Source organism: Haliotis cracherodii, unplaced genomic scaffold, assembly GCF_022045235.1.
Source record: "Haliotis cracherodii isolate W230 unplaced genomic scaffold, xgHalCrac1.p SCAF_14, whole genome shotgun sequence".
Lineage (NCBI taxonomy): Eukaryota > Metazoa > Mollusca > Gastropoda > Lepetellida > Haliotidae > Haliotis > Haliotis cracherodii.
The window spans coordinates 15,231,185-15,248,420 of record NW_027266269.1 but is presented as its reverse complement, the minus strand read 5'-3'; the positions used below and the strand labels follow the sequence as shown (position 1 = coordinate 15,248,420).

Sequence of the window (17,236 nt, the reverse complement as noted above, 5' to 3'; positions counted from 1 at the left end):
TCTTTTTTTCAAACTGTACATACGTTCACATACGTGTACATACGTTCATGTTCACAAAAGTCACAGGGACGCCCCTAATCCTGTGACTTTTGTTTTGTTGTGTTGGTTCATGTGAGTGGGGGATTAAAAAAGTTGAACCCATAGTAGTGTTGTGTTGTCTGTAAGATGAAGAAAAACAAAACAGGATCGCCATGCACACTCCCCAGAGAAAACCAAAACCAAAACAAAACAAGATGGACATCTGACCGCTTCCTGCCTTCCTACACCACGTCCATGTCTGTGTCTGTCGATTCACCTTTAGAAATTCAGGCAACACCTTTAGAATTCCACACCATGATCGTTGCGCTAAGGTGATCGCCACTCACCGACTGCTAACTTAGGCGAACGACTGTCATAGTGGGCTACAATACACGGTCGCTTTGTGGAACGAAACCTTACACCTCAAAGTTGACAAACACATCACCATACCCGATGACATGATTTGTGGAATGTTGTTGCAAGATCCTTCACCGATATGACGTCAACCTAGCAACAAAGTGGCAGAGTCGTCGACTGTGTAGGATAAGCTCGTCTCAGTGAGCTATCATCTCCACATGCCATCGCCACACACCCACCAAAACAAAACAAAACAAAGAACCCGACTCCCTTCCCCTCCCTTCACCACACTTTTAACACACTAATATTAGATACAGACTAACTTGGTCACCAGATTCTGGTATTCAGTGGTTTGGCATTCAACACGAAGGTAATTATCTCTGTCCTGATATGACATACGTTGTAACAATCTCTATTCCTGTTTGCATTGTTCATTTTGTCCACATGTACTGTTAATAATAATAATAATAATAATAATAATAATAATAATAATAATAATAATAATAGTGAAAAAAATGTCATAAATTATCCATTTGACCAATAAAAAGTAATTGATTTCCTTCATCGTCAATCTTCGATACATTGACACACCCAACTTTGGAGTGACTAAAGATGAAACATGCATACTGATCATCAACGCGAACACTGCTCAACAATTCCAACGTTTCTTCACCAATGTCCAGCGCTAGAGAATCTGTATCATGACGACCATGCACAAATTGGATGGATGCCAAAGATGCCGACGTTATTGCGGCTGCTGTATTGTCTAAACTCATTTTTCTCTATGTCTTTTGTTCTCAGCTTCAGATTCTACTCACTTTCATTAGCTTTAATATCAGACTGACTAAGGTTTTTGATAATCGGGTGCGTAAGATATTCTTGAACCTGCGGCTATGTTGGACCTCAATAAGGTCTGATTTATCTGACACTTTTTCACTTTTCACTGTTGATACTAGTGAGAAAAAGTTAAGTGTCATAATATAAAAGTGTGTATTCAAACGTGTATTTTGTCAATACATTCGACAATACTATTTATTTAAATAATGAATTATGAAGGTACCACTTTGAATTTGGCGTAACTTTTCGAACGTCTTGATATTCTTATCTTCAAGTTCACATCCGTCATATTGTCATAATTGTTGTACTGTCTCTTGGGTTTTTTTTAAACATGCATAATTTGCACTATACATCATGTCATGCTTTAATGTAATTTACTGTTTGCTTTGCAGGTGAACTTCGTGCTTCAGTTTGACAGCCTAAACAAACTGGTTGGAACTGAGAATGCTGTACAGGAGGGAGATCATGTCTCCAGTTACAAGTTAATTTTGGATTATCGCAAGGTAAGTTTGGGCGTTCTCAAAATTTGATTATTACTGTAAATCATTAAATTAATGCACGTGTCGCCCCCTGGTCTAAAATGCGTCAGGAAATTAATGCGAATAACAATACCTTTAAAACTTAAAACCTAATCAGCAAACGGTAACACGAAATATGTGAACGTAATTTCAGCATATATCATGGGGTGTTGTTGGACGAATTGGCGCAATCCTTTGAATGTTTGCTAGCTGTGTTATGTATTCACCACGGCTGGTGTTACTGTACTCTATATATTCACTATGTTGGTGAGCAGTGTTTAGCTTGTGATTATCTGATTATTTGACGTGTTACAAAGAATATAAACGCTGTCAGATACGGTTGGCTCCTGCTTATCGCAGACTTTGAAACACTGAATGTATTGGTCATTGCTAGACGCGCATGTTGAAGTGTAGTACTCATGTGCTTATACTTCTTGAGTAGGAATATCATACAGATATAATTTCGGCCTGTTTTCGGGATCGACTTTAAGGGCGAACGTTATGCTTTCAGTCTTATCGGCAGTGTATCCTACTTTCAATTTGTTGACCCAGTTTGAAATTTTAACAAAATCACTATTACTAGTAGTACATTGGACTGCCGCAACTGGTTAATCTTTGATGATCTGTGAGCGTATGTGTTTTAAACTTATTCATATCACAATGAAATGGATTGCTAAAAAAAGCCAAAGACTTATCTTGATGCTGATTCAATACATAGACATGAAAACATTTTGCATAACATTTAATGTTTTATAGATATATTTGCTGATTATTGCTAAGTAAGTTTTAATATGACCACTAGATTATAAGTAGATTATTGAAATGTAAGACCGTATCGATTAATTATATCTACCAGATTCTGAGAAAAATGTAAGTACAGATTGAATTATATCTCTGTTTCATGTACATATCTTTTACGCATTACCATATAAACGTGTTTCATGGCTTCTGTTTTTCTGGGGGCACGGTTGGCCCAGCCGTTTAATGGCGCCGCGATTCGCTGTACAGAGTTGCGTCCCTTGGGCACGCCCTAAACCTACGATTGTGGGTTCGAATCTCGGTTCGCCCCGATTATGTTTCAAGGTTTGTCAGCACCATACCCGTGCTCGTGGGCTTCACCGAAGTTGTAAACATCTGCGAAGCGGCATATTTTCGGGGTTTCCTCCCATATTTAGATGACAACTCACTCACTCACTCTGCTTTTTTCTGGAGTAAACTTATTGAGCTTGTTACAAAATCATTATTCAGGCCTGTTGCTGTTTACTTGGTGATCACTTATTGGGTATAGTGATGTATAATCCGCGACAAATCGCACATTATAATCTATATTATTAGGAATGTCATTTTCGTATACAAGAATACACAATGGTTCCAACACCGATCCTTTAGGGACGACTGCCATCAGGGAAAAATATTCACGAATTGTATCCGTTCATAAATACTTTTTTGTATTGATCATGTTGATTATGAAGATAGCTTTTAAACCAGATCATTAAATTACAACTAACTCTATATGGGAGCAAGTTATTCAAAAGTACCCAATGCCATACTTTATGAAATGACTTGCTAACATCGCAGAATACTGCGCCCCAACTTCTTTGCCTTTATCTTTAAAAGAGCTTGAAATACATTATAGAAATCCCTCAGCTGGTACCCTGTCGAATCTCCCGGGGTAACACCCGAATGCATGTTTTAATGACATTGTACTCTTTGAAGAAGCTGAATACATATTCATCATTACATTTTTCACACACGTTCCATAAACAACTTTAAGCGCAAAATACATTCAATTACACTACCCTTTTTTGTGTTTCGGAATAATTGATGCTGTTTTCCACATCGATAGAAATATGTAAGTTTGAAGCGACTGATTGATAGTTTCTTAAAGGGGATACGATATGTTTCAGCTGTTAATCTAAGGAAAATATATGCAAATTCCATTTCGGCAATTGGCTTTACTTACATCAAACTGAGAGAAGTATACCTTGGGCGTCAGCGCCGCGAGATACGTCTCCTGCTGTCAAGATTGTTTTCGTTTATAATACTTGGCAGAGGTTGTGGCCGTTACGACTGTTCGATTGTGGACTGATTCACGAAAAAATTACTCTAGCTATAGATACTGAATCATCATATCTCATACTATTATCTGAGAAGTATCTGGGAAGAATACAGATTATTCATTTCTCTTTTGGTATATTTCAGTAAATGCTACCACAATTGTCATTAACCTTTGAATTTCTTTTTTAGTAAGAATACGTTTCATTGGCTTTCTTGCAGGGTCTAGAAGACCCGGAGAACATACATTACTATAATTTGAAACAAATATTAAATCTGTCCCATTACCAGTTGAAGTTAAGTCAGGCACAGTGAATACCAAGAATTAGTGAGTTCAATATGCGGAAATGTAAGATAATCTGCACCTCTCCTTTCGTCATTATGAGTCATGGGATTGGCATGAAAACCGGTCGTTTAGAATGCAGACTAAAACAAATCCTCTTTCGCTGAGGTCTGTGTGAGGAATGAGTTGGGTTCGGCATAACTGTGAACAGTATTCCAGTTACATCACGGCATGTCAGATTAATGTGGGAAGAAAGGCCGAAGTGATGCAGGTCTGAAACATTTATTCCTTTAGTGTAACGCAGAAGCATGGTTGTAGTGCTGACAAACCTAGAAACCTAGGCTTCTGGGGTGCCCAAGGGACCCCAAACCGCACAGCGAATTGCGGCACCTTACACGACTTGGCCTCCGTTCCCCCTGTAGAGATCTGAACATCAATAGTCTTACTTGAATTACGGTCTCGAGGGGGCCATGGGTTGATGTACCCTCTATGTTTAATTATGTTCCCCGACCCCGAAGGGTATATATAAAGGGTGCAATGTCACCCATATAAACCGTGGACCATGAATCTATGTACCGCACGCCTAATCATGTTGGTGGGATCTTAAGCATTGGTCCACATGGGTAAGAATACTACAGTTTGACATTTTTCTCATTTATCGAAGCAGTAGATGACATAGAACACACTATTTCCCAGCTATTCCCACCAGATCTATTTATTTCGGAAACTATAGCAAATACCCGGAGAATGGAGTATTGAATTATTACTTCGAGTCACAAAACTGCGGATGATATGATGCGAATGTAGTTCCAGCGGGGCTACAATAAAATTTATATAATGGGTCTCAGCCAATCAGAATCCGAACTTCATGAGAAAGTTGAGATACATTTACACATATTTAAAATGGTAGTAGTTGCAAAGAGTCTGGAATCCATTATTGGCCCCGTGGCATCGAGAAGGCTAAAGGTCATACACACTGAAGATGTACAAAGGTAAGACGAAGCAAAGACTTGTCAGAAAAGTATTGTTTTTTTTATACCTGATGCTTTTCAATTTGTTGTAATTTCGTTCAAGTGTAAATGTAATGATGGATGCCCATTTTCCGGTGTCCCCGGCGGTGATATTGCTGGAATATTGCTAAAAGCGGCGTTAAACCATACTCACTTACTCACTCATTCCCCCATGGTAGCGTCATGGTGTGTGTGATCGCATACTGCACGTGCCACTGTTGACTATATACGGAACGAGAACAGTTATCCAATTGCCTTCCACGTCGCCTGCTCTTACCCTAATAGAACGTTTGTGGAATGACCTTGATGGACATCTCGATGGACATCAACGTCGACCACAACCCCAGACGCTTCAGAAACTGTTTACCCATATTGCTGGACGTGTGGTCTAGGATTCCACAAGAAAATGCAGAGCAATTTCAGAAGCACATACTTGTCACAATATATGTTATTTACTTACTAACATTCCTACTTTCGTATTGAGTAATTTGGCTGCAAATGCTATTGTACTGAAAAGGTTGTTGTACTTTGAACATATCGGATTAAATATGAATGTACATACACCTATTCGCTTCATTTGTGGACATATTTACGCTGTTTTCAATAAAGGCCACAAAGATAAATGGCAAAACACAACACTGAAACACTTTCACTTTCATGTGCCCTGCAGGGTGTCCAGTATCTCATTGAAGGCAGAGAGTGCATCAAGTCCACACTTCAACAGAAGGACAAGATCGGTTGTGTACCAGGTAAGGATACTGTATCAATCTTGGAGACACTCATTTCCTACTAGCTTACACTTTGTTTGAAGGGTGATGTCAATGATTTAGACAATGTTTAAAAAATAAACTTGGCTCTATCCCCATGTATGGTGTAATAAAGTGTAGTTTTGCCCTGAACTATTATAGTTAAAGCACGAAGAAATGTGCGGTGCCCTAATTTGAAAATCCACGAACCGGGCTAGCTGACGTTAAACCTAATTACCATACGTTTCATTACATTATGTTTACTTATAGCTAGGTTGCGCTTGAATTACTGTCTGTTATTTGATCTAATTAATAGATCCATCTGCACAGACAGTTGTGTTGCTTGTGTCGTGTTGCATAATGTAATTATACCAGACTGCAATATGATTACTACTTGTATAGTCCCAAAGCAAGTTTATCTTGTGTTCCAAAAGAATATGAGCAGAAAGGAATTTTACCGAAGACCAGAAATTGAAGGATTAGAAAACATTGAAAAACTTTTTTTGTCACGTAACTGTCATGATATCAGCAGACCATATAAGGTGTCACATAGACACCATAGGGAGTGCAGAGTCTATTGCAAGACAGAAACGTCAGAAACGTGTTTATGATCCACGGACATTGACCACAGTTTCAACCCTATGCCTAATACTCATTACAAGTGGTTGACTGCTTCTCTGGGGCAAACGGATCCATTCTTCATGAAGTGCGGCTTCAAGTCCAGCGGGATTTTAAACTGGGGGATCACGATGTCTGATTTTCCGGCCAAGAATGTCCGAGAGATGCTCAATTGGATTAAGATTCGGACTACAGGCCGGCCAAAAAAGAGTGTCAATAGCTTCTTGACGCAAATAAGCCAAAACTGCCCGAGATCTGTGTGGTCTAGTATTGTCGTCCATATAAACAGGTCTTGTCTGAAGAGGATGGTTGTCAAAATGAGGGACTACAACTGGCCGAAGAACGGCATCTTGGTATTGTTGGCCATTCAGGTTTCCACGAATTGTCACTGGCGGAAGTTTGCAGCCGAAGGAAACACAATCCCATATCATGACAGACCCCCCGCCACATGCTAAGGTCTTCTGGATGTTCCTTGGTGCAAAACGAGTGTTACGTTGCCTCCAAACACGTATTCGACCATCAACAGTTCGTAGCAGCATTCGACACTCGTCAGACCAATGGATCCTTCTCCAAGTTCCATCGACTACGGACACGAAACCATATCAGACGATTGCGCATGTGCCTCCCAGTCAGTTGAGGACGTTTTACAGTCATCGTCGAGACTCTCTGATGGGTCTTAAATCTGTTGAAGTGGCAAATGGATTTCGTCTGACTATCCTGAAAAGACGTCTATCCTCTCTGTTAGAGGTCTTTCTTGGCCTACCAGACCTATGCCTGTCATTGACATAATTGGTTTGACCATGTTTGACAACCAAACGAGTGATAACACTGTGATGACGACCGATTTGTCTTGCAATGGCCATGCATGACATGCCAGCATTTTTCATGCAAATCACTTGCCATCTTTCAGCGTTCGTTAACTTTCTCCTCACCATGGCTGATTTTCAACCTCTATTGGAAGGGGAATCTCACACAGGAGCAAAATGCAACCACGTGTCTGAAACTTGAATTTCACTATTGATAGGGTAGGGGAACTGCAGCAACACGTAAAGCACGGTTTCCTTGTGGTATCTGGACAAATTTGGGTTCATGAAACTATGGAAGCCTAATTCAGTCATACATCATCATATTTCGTATTTCTGATTCCCACACGTGAAATCAAGAGACTATGAATATGGTGGCGCTTAACTTTTGTGCATGTGTATACATACATGCTTCATAATGAATGGCACAGGTATGTAGTTTATAGAATCTGACTACACAATAACATCCGGTATATAAATTGGATATTTGTTATTGGAAAATGTTGGTGGCCTGATATTCGACAACCGGTGCGTCAAAACGAAGCCATTGTCGATTTGCAGTTTCTTAAACGGGATTGTTTTCACACTTGTTCAAAAATGTCATGGAGGAACACAGTATAGCAAAATGCACCTGCATGTTAAGGTATTCCTAACTCGTGGTAGTGGCTATAAAAAGGCAAGCATTAGCCAATAATTTGTCATTCAATTGTCAACATTCGAAAATGCCAAGACTCGGAACATCGCCATAGGACGGATCCAGAGAGGGGAATCGCAGTCTTCTGTTGCACGCCACTTCAACGTCAATTCAATTCTCTTGTAATATTACGTTGTTATTTTACTGCTACAGTTACATCCCAAAAACTTTTTTCTTATTTATCAGATTAGAAATAAAAAAATACTGATAATAGGTTATTAAAAATTAATATTTTATCATCATGAAAACAAAACATATATTTCAGTGACCATTTTTGTGTGAAAAGGATTAAAATAAAAAATTGACATAGTTATGTGGTTTATGGTAAAATGTTAGAAATACCTCATTTATCTGCTCACCTGGTTGAAATGTGGTTAATGTGGTAGGCTGTTTGTCCGTTGTCCGTGGTAAACATATTTTATTCGGAAACCACAAGACCAATTTTGCTAAACCTTCAAATCTTGTTCCCACGAATGGTGACAACACCAATCTGATCAGTTTCGAATAGGATTGACAAAATGGTCGCTGTACTTGAATAGCTGTTTATGTTTAGTGGAGTGAAATTTGGTACGCAAGTATCTTTATCAGATTGCATTTTACAAATATTCTGTAGTTATTTAGTCAAGTCATTTATTCCGTATAAATGGCCATGAGGCCAACAGTAGATCAAGTGTAAAATATGGGACAATATAATGATACGGCGCCTCTAACATGATTCTATTTTCTTTCACAATACATTCATATTATTTCTTATTTTAAAGACCTTATCGAGGAAAATACAGAGCTTATGTAACTGATCATAATCAACCATGTTCAACAAGTTGATAAATTTGTACATTTTTGGTTGATAATAATAATAATAAGTTGGAAGATATTTAACACGTAAATGGTTATAAGCCACGGAGTTCATCTTCAACTTGTGTGTTACAATATGACTTTTATTCACTTTATTCAGATGTATTGTAGGCCATTGGCCCATGATACAATGGTTACAATGTGGTGATGGGAGCTGGAGATCCCAACACACTTTGCCTTAGATTCATAGCTTTTAGAATATACATGGCTAGTTTCTTAACAGTAAATGGGTTGGTGGATGACATTAAAATATTGTTCTTATGTCTTGTCGGGAACTCATAATTATTCAAGGATATATATTCTGACCTCAAAACTTGATAACAATCACAAATTTAAATAAAGTGATACTCATCTTCGATATAATCATGTGTTACAATAATGACAAGATGTATCTGGTGTTTGGTACTTTCTATATGAATTTACACTGAAACCATGAATAAGACAACATAGCTTTGTCAGGCATCTCCGTAGACCTGCATTAATGATAAATAAGTATTTCTCGGGATTGTAGTCATGTTTAATCATTGAGTAGAATTTTTTGTATCTTGATATGGAAAATATACATCTTTACATCGTAGCTGAAATAATTCTAAGAAGTAGTTTCTGTTATTAATTGACTGGGCTACCCACACATAACTGGGTCACATGGACTAGCAGTGTCGAACGATAAATTTACAGTTATCGGAAGATGATCTGATTCAGTTGCGGTTAAAATATCAACGTTAATTACTTTTCCAAACAAAGAGGTAGAAACTATACAATAATCTATGACACTATTTCCTTGAGTACCAATATAAGTATAATCTCTATTTTTATCATTATCTACCCTTCCATTTAAGACATGCACATTGAAGTTTCGACATAGAGAAAACAGTTGTCTCCCTTCATCATTTATAACTTCATCTTTGGATATTCTCTGTATATCAAAATAATCATTATCATATTCAAATTCATCAAGTGGAAGATGAGACACGTCATCATTTTCATTGTAACATTGTTCTAAACCTATTCTAGCGTTCATATCCCCCAGCAGTACAAATGAGGTTCCTGGGTGTTCTGCTAGTAAGATATGTAATCTACTATCTGACAAGTCCATACCCTTGAGGTGTTCACTCTGAGAAGCAGATGCTTCAGAGTTGGCGATGTACACAAAACCAAATATAACTGATGAGGAGTAGACACTTACACAAGTAAAAGATAGAGTCTGTCCAGTCAGCATGTATTCTGGTGAACGTGTTGACAATCGACTTAGCGATGTATGATGTATACGGCAACACCTCCGCTGTATCTACCCTGATGAAAGCGACGGTTTCTAATACACTGGAAACATTAGTGTTCTGAAAATAAAGTTTCAAAGTCGGAAGCGTTTTTTGCCAAAGTCTCCAAGAAACATATCATATCATAATTTGAACAGAATTTCAATGCATTTTTATCTGATTTTAGTATAACCCATTTACATTCCATGTAAACAATTTCAATCATCTCAATACATTTACTGGATGTGCATCATCAGGTATGGCTATTTGTACTTAACTTTGATTTAGTGAAACTATTTGCTCCGCCTCGGGCCCCCTGCTAAGTCTTCCGCTCACTGTCACTCGCTACATCCGGAGTAGAAGAGTCGTGTCGTCTGCTACCACCAGTCCTGTGGTCTCCAACTCTGTGGTTTCCAGTGAGAATGAAGTTATTTATATAATATACCAAGGCACAGTTAAATTCTTATTTGGACACGGAAAGGGATACTTTCCAGGTCTGCATCAATCAACATAACAAAGCATGGGCATGTAGGATTAAGTCCTGTCTGGTTCTAGTGTTTTGATCAGCTCGAGTGATGTCAGGTCAAAACCATGTTGATGAGTGTCAACTTTGACAGTCCTGATGTCAGGTATTCATGATATTTACCCGAAGCCTTAATGGCAAAGAAGTGACATTTCGATAGTGTCTGAATGGATTGAATTCAAGGGAGACTTGGAATAGTCATTTCTTTCACACCTCTGCATAAAACACACGAGAAAAGAGTTGAATTCCTCAATATGATTCATGTCAAAGTCTTTTGGGTCGTTGTTACTGAAGCCATTATGAAAGTACCATGTGTTTGGGATGACTTCACTAAAGTTGGGTAATGGGGCAGGAGTGTTGATTAAATGACAAACATAGCTAGGGGGTACTTTTCTTTGTTCAAGTAAAAGGTACTATCATGGCCAGTTCCCTTTATATACATGAATACTACCGACAAAGGGTAAGGGAGCTAATGATTTGAATGTAGCTGTCATTCAGGTGTACATTAACATACTGTGGTGCTGAATCTGAACGCAACATCAAATCACAACCAAGTTTCACATTTTGTGATGCACGTACACATAGAAGCCAAAGTGTGTGCGCCTTTACGGAAACTTATGCAGTTGAGCTTAGCACACGCTTGTAAATGCCTCCGAGAACTGTGGGTACAATAGGGGCTAAGGGGGAAGGGGTGGGGTGGGGTGTCAATATCCCACGTTGTCCGACTAACTGGCAAAGAAACAACTGTAATGAGACCAGGGCTGAGAATGAATTAAAACACGACGCCCAGACCAGATAAATTGTACTAGCAAAAGATTTAAATCTGCTCCTTATCACTACACAATTCTGTACACTTACAGGACATCGCATTTCAACATCTACTGATAAAAACTGACTCTATGAAGCCCGCCTGTCATGGACGTTGAGTTTCAGCAAGCCGTTGCATTGCGGAAGTATTTTATGAGCATGTGGAAGCTAAACAATCATGCTGTTCACTTTCGAAAACCACATGCTTGGGTATAATGCTTCAACCAAACACGCAAACATATAAAAGTGCATCGTGCGTAGACATGCACGTGCAAATTGAGAATCACGACCTTAAAATCGAGGAAATTGTTCATGAATAAGTATTGAAAGATGCATTATTAAATTTCAGGATCGTACTTTTTTTATTTGACTCTGTACGAAGCATAGATACTTTTTCCGCTATAGATGAAAATATAGTCCTCGATTGTTTTTCATGTTCAAGTCTGAAGAAAACAATTCTCAAATATTCTTTCTCTGGAAGAAAAGTTAAATGATCAAGAAAAGTAGGCAACATGAAGAGGCTGACAGACATTTGTTGGTGAGACGCTGGCCTTCATGCATGGCTGACATAATCGTGTCCAGGTCGGAAGGGATCATGTCTATCATATCTCTGTGTATATAGCAGTCGTGGCAGTCTTAACAGAATGTCACTGGTTTCGTGCAAGAAGAACGTTGAACCCATTATACTCGAGGGTGCAACCAGGATTGTCTAGTACATCATGTAAGAACCGATGGTCGACGGCATGTGCCCTTGAGAGATACTGCTTGAGATTCAAACACTTTCAATGGTGGCACTATCCGTCTGAAACCGTTCTCTGGCATGTCGTTTTTTTTGGGTCCATTATACCGGTGTACACTTACTGGTGGTACAATTTGTTCCTTCATCTCATCCCTAGAGATGCGTCTGATTACAGGAAGTGTTGGAGGATGCTCCTCTATCTCGGACATAACGTCCGCAGTCGTCTATGTCAAAAGGAGGGCCAGAGCATGGGTGGAACGAAGCTCATTCGGGGAGGATACATTGACATTATAATTGTATGCTACAGCTTGAATTAAGCCACTGTTGCTGTTAAACAACCCTCTCAGTTCTGCTTTGTTGGATAAAGCATGTGTGGCTGATGACTTGATGCGGAATATTTCGTCATATGATGCACAAATGCCGAAGGCCTGGCAGTCGTCTATCAGCTGTTTCTCTCTGAGCAACACCCCAAGAGCGATCTGAAGAGTTGTTGGTTAATTGGTGACACAACCTGTGACAATGTTTCCAATGAGAAGGGCTTGGTTGCTATCAGTTCAGGTGAAATTGCTGCCAAAAGGTCCGCCAGTGTTGGAATTAATGCTTTTGCTGCAATAGCATTTGAAATACTGGTTGAGTACTCATACTTGATATATTGTCATGCTTCTTCAGCTTTTTGGCGTCTGGAATGATACACTTAGCAATGTGCTTAACCTCCAGAGTTCCTTCCTCTAGATGTTTGGTGCATGTCCTTTGAAGCCAAGTAGACTGGCATATCCATTTCCTGACAATTTAATGAGTTCTGATCCAAAATGTGTTGTTACACTGTCCACAAGATAATGTCGGGACAGTTTTTCACCACCAAATGAATTGTACATAACACGAGGGCCACCAAATTCCAAAGGTGACCCTTTTCTTGTTCCATCTCCAGGACAACCTTCAAGAAGGCTGTGTCAACATCTGCAAAGGTGTTTTTCCTTTTAGTGGCAACTTCTATAGCTCATGGTGACATGAAGGAATTATAGCAATCAAGATGGTATTGCGCATCAGCAGCGTGTAAATCAGAAACTGCCCCTCGGATTCGAAGACGTACATCGTTAGCGTGGATGTCATCGCGTTGGTAACAAACTGTCAAAATACTTAGCTTAAATAGCATGCGATTCTTCCCGTGATCGACTGTTCTACATTGTATTACCTTTCTCCATCGTTGAGGATTTCGAGGATCAAGCTGTTCACGTTGATTGCCACAGAAGATACAGTGCTTTGTGAAAACAAATTCACCAGAATCAGAATGTCGAGGTTTTCTTAGGAGAAGATCTTCATGCTTGTCTAATTTTTCATGCCTCTTTATATGATGATCAGATGTCCGAGGGGTGTTCATTAAAGATTTCCCCTAAACCACATGGGGTTATCATATTTGGTTGAAATTTCACATGTGTAATTATACATGTACCTGTGGGTTATGTCTGAGTTTGCAGCACCGAACTATTAGTCTTACCACTTTTATAGGTGTTATGATCGAGTAGGATGTGACAATGGAGCCAGTAGAATACTGAGCAGTGATTAGGTTTTTATATTTGAAAGGTCACACACCAAAAGAGACTTTCGATGAAATGAAGTGGAGATCAAGTGGAGACCAACATTTTGGCAGACCGACATATATCTGTTCACCAGTTAGCACAAGATGTCAAAATCAGTGTAGGGTCTGTGGAAAAAATCATCCATGACAATTTGAACATGCATAAGGTGTCTGCACGATGGATTCCCAGGTTGCTCACATCTTTCCAAAAGCAGGAACGAGTCAACTGCTCAAAGGATCTTCTGGACATGTGCCAAAAAAACAGGCAAAAGTTTTTGATAGACTTATCACACAGGATGAAACATGTGTCCATCACTATGATCCTGAGACTTAAATTCAGTCGATGCATCGGAAGCATGTGGAGTCACCACCCCCAAAGAAGGCACGTGTCCAACCCTCTGCAGGCAAGGTCATGCTCACGGTGTTTTGGGACCAGCACGGAGTAGTGATGATGGATTTCTTGGCAAAGGGTACCACAATTACAGGAGCTTATTATGCTTCACTGCTGCGGAAATTGCGGGACGCTTAAGAGGCGTCGCATGCTGACCAAGGGTGTCCGTCTCCTGCAAGACAATGCTCCAGCTCACAACTCTCATGTTGACCAGACAGAAGCGTGGTCCTGTGGCTATGAAATCCCCCCACATCCTCCTTACTCTCCTGACCTTGCACCATCTGACTTCCACCTCTTTCCAACCATGAAGTCATTTTTGAAGGGAAAACGTTTCACAGATGATGAAACACTGATTTCTGAAGTCAAGTCCTGGTTTGAGACGCAAAATGAAGGCTTTTACAAGCAAGGTGTCAATAGTTGCATAAAACGATGGGAAAAGTGTTACTCTTGGTGGTTCCTATGTGGAGAAAGACTAATACCTATGCCAAGTTTCATTCCACTAGGTCCATCGGAAGAGGGTCAGGGGACATCTTTAATGAACACCCCTCGTATACGTGGATACACAACTTTGTGACACAGAATAGACTGTGAATTTATTAATTGTTCATGAAGCAAATCACCTCGACGGATACTACATTTAATGTAAGTGCATTAGAGGTGAAGATATTATCTCGAACAGAATTAATCAAAAATCGTGGACGGCCATCTTGTTTTTCGCCTCTAAACAAAATTCCTCAATTGTGACAGTCTGGTTCTGGATAGCTCAGAGATGATGAATCAACCAAAAAACTTCATTATGACAATTCACAATTCCGCTGGACTATAATGTTTGACTGGGTCTAAATCTGGAACCCTGGAGGACCTGGATGTTGAGATTCCTGAAGAAGGCTGTTGTCAGTCTTGCCGTGTGATGTCGGGTGTTGTCTTGCTGGAAAATGACGTTCGCTTGTTGCGAAGGACGTGTGACTAACGAATCTCATCCGTGTAATGTTGTGCGTTAAAGTCCCGAAACTTGCACCAAGTCTGTTCTACAGGGGACAGCTCCTCACATCATCCTCACCACCAAATCTGTCCACTTCCTGTTTGCAGTTTGGTGCATAACGTTCCCCACGACGCCTGTAAACACGACGTGTACAATACACACTGAGAAGTATAAAACATGTGACTCGTCACTCAACAAAACTGGTCTCTATCTCAGTTTTGGCCATACTCTGTGACCTTGACTCCATTGACGTCGCGGCCGACGATGCAGGCCATCAAAATGACAACTCGAACTTGTCGTCAAAAGCGCTAATAGCTTCAGCGAGTAAACGATTCCTCACTGCTGATATACTACGCAATCCTTATATTGCCGTAGTTGTAGAGGTGATCGTGGTGGTTCCTTCGCGTTAGTGACGTAACCGTATGAATCTGTCCTGTGCTCTAGCATTGACACGTCGACCTGATCTGGGAAGGTCATATGTTATCCCGTGTGTCTGATAACGGTTCCACAGTCTTGTAATGGCGCTTGGTGCTACGTGGAAAAACCTTTCTACGGTTGAAGATGATTGTTTCCGTCAGTCGTATAATTTTCACTGTACACTGGCTGTAAGAATGTGATGGCATGCAAATGGAAACAGAACCTCATTCTTTCCACACAAATCAATCCAAATCCACGGCGAAATGACAAATTCATTTTTCGTATTTTTTTTGTATGGATGTCGACAACACAACACTTAGATATATACGTTTTTACTATTTTCTGCAGTGTATCAGCCTAAATATTTAGACTTAGATGCATTTTTACCTCCATGCGATTTGGACATACTGGCAGACTTCCAACATTTAAGAAAATCTTATCGTCATTTGTGTCGCGTTAAGAAGTAAATGTTTATGGGAGATATGGGTAAATACAATATCACAGAACTGTAAAGTCATTCTGGAATCAAATCAAACAACTCACTAAAAGTAAAGGCATTTGCACAAATTCTCTATCAGCTATGGAATGGGTACGGTTACGGTAGTGATAATCCTTGATAAATATGGACATGTGTTATGTTTTGCAAGCACGATGATGTCAATATTGTTCTAAACTGTGAAATAACTAACACTGAAATTATAGAAGCCAATGATTATCTGGACCCAAGAGCAACCCATTAAAGCAACGTCTGGATCACAGTAAGCCACTGCTTCTTCCGTGCCTCATCAAATGAGTGAGTGAGTGAGTTGGGTTTAACGCCGCTTTTAACAGTATTCCAGTGATATCGCGGCATGTCAGCTTAATGTGGGAGGAAAGCCTGAAGTGATACAGGTCTCAGACGTTTACCACTTCGGTGAAACCCACGAAACCCAGGAACTGCCTCTTCTGTGTCTCCTCAAAGCAACGTCTGGATCTCAGTAAGCAACTGCCCCTTCCGTGCCTCATCAAAGCAACGTCTGGATCACAGTAAGCAAACGGCCTCTTCATGACTCATCAAAGCAACGTCTGGATCACAGTAAGCAACTGCCCCTTCCGTGGCTCATCAAAACAACGTCTGGATCTCAGTAAGCAACTGCCCCTTCCGTGCCTCATCAAAACAACGTCTGGATCACAGTAAGCAAACGGCCTCTTCCGTGGCTCATCAAAACAACGTCTGGATCTCAGTAAGCAACTGCCCCTTCCGTGCCTCATCAAAGCAACGTCTGGATCACAGTAAGCAAACGGCCTCTTCATGACTCATCAAAGCAACGTCTGGATCACAGTAAGCAACTGCCCCTTCCGTGGCTCATCAAAGCAACGTCTGGATCACAGTAAGCAACTGCCCCTTCCGTGGCTCATCAAAACAACGTCTGGATCACAGTAAGCAACTGCCCCTTCCGTGGCTCATCAAAGCAACGTCTGGATCACAGTAAGCAAACGGCCCCTTCCGTGGCTCATCAAAGCAACGTCTGGATCACAGTAAGCAAACGGCCCCTTCCGTGCCTCATCAAAACAACGTCTGGATCACAGTAAGCAACCGCCCCTTCCGTGGCTCATCAAAACAACGTCTGGATCACAGTAAGCAAACGGCCCCTTCCGTGCCTCATCAAAACAACGTCTGGATCACAGTAAGCAACTGCCCCTTCCGTGGCTCATCAAAACAACGTCTGGATCACAGTAAGCAAACGGCCCCTTCCGTGGCTCATCAAAGC

The 17,236-nt window shown here is 40.3% G+C and overlaps 1 protein-coding gene across 1 annotated transcript in view; it reads left to right on the top strand.

Moving 5' to 3' along the window:
- LOC139461028 (uncharacterized) overlaps nucleotides 1-17,236 on the top strand; it is a 93,357-nt gene that overhangs the window by 46,014 nt on the left and 30,107 nt on the right. The window contains exons 2-3 of the mRNA XM_071242517.1: nucleotides 1,605-1,715; nucleotides 5,749-5,827. Coding sequence (XP_071098618.1) covers nucleotides 1,605-1,715; nucleotides 5,749-5,827 — 190 coding nt within the window. The remainder of the gene's footprint in view (nucleotides 1-1,604; nucleotides 1,716-5,748; nucleotides 5,828-17,236) is intronic.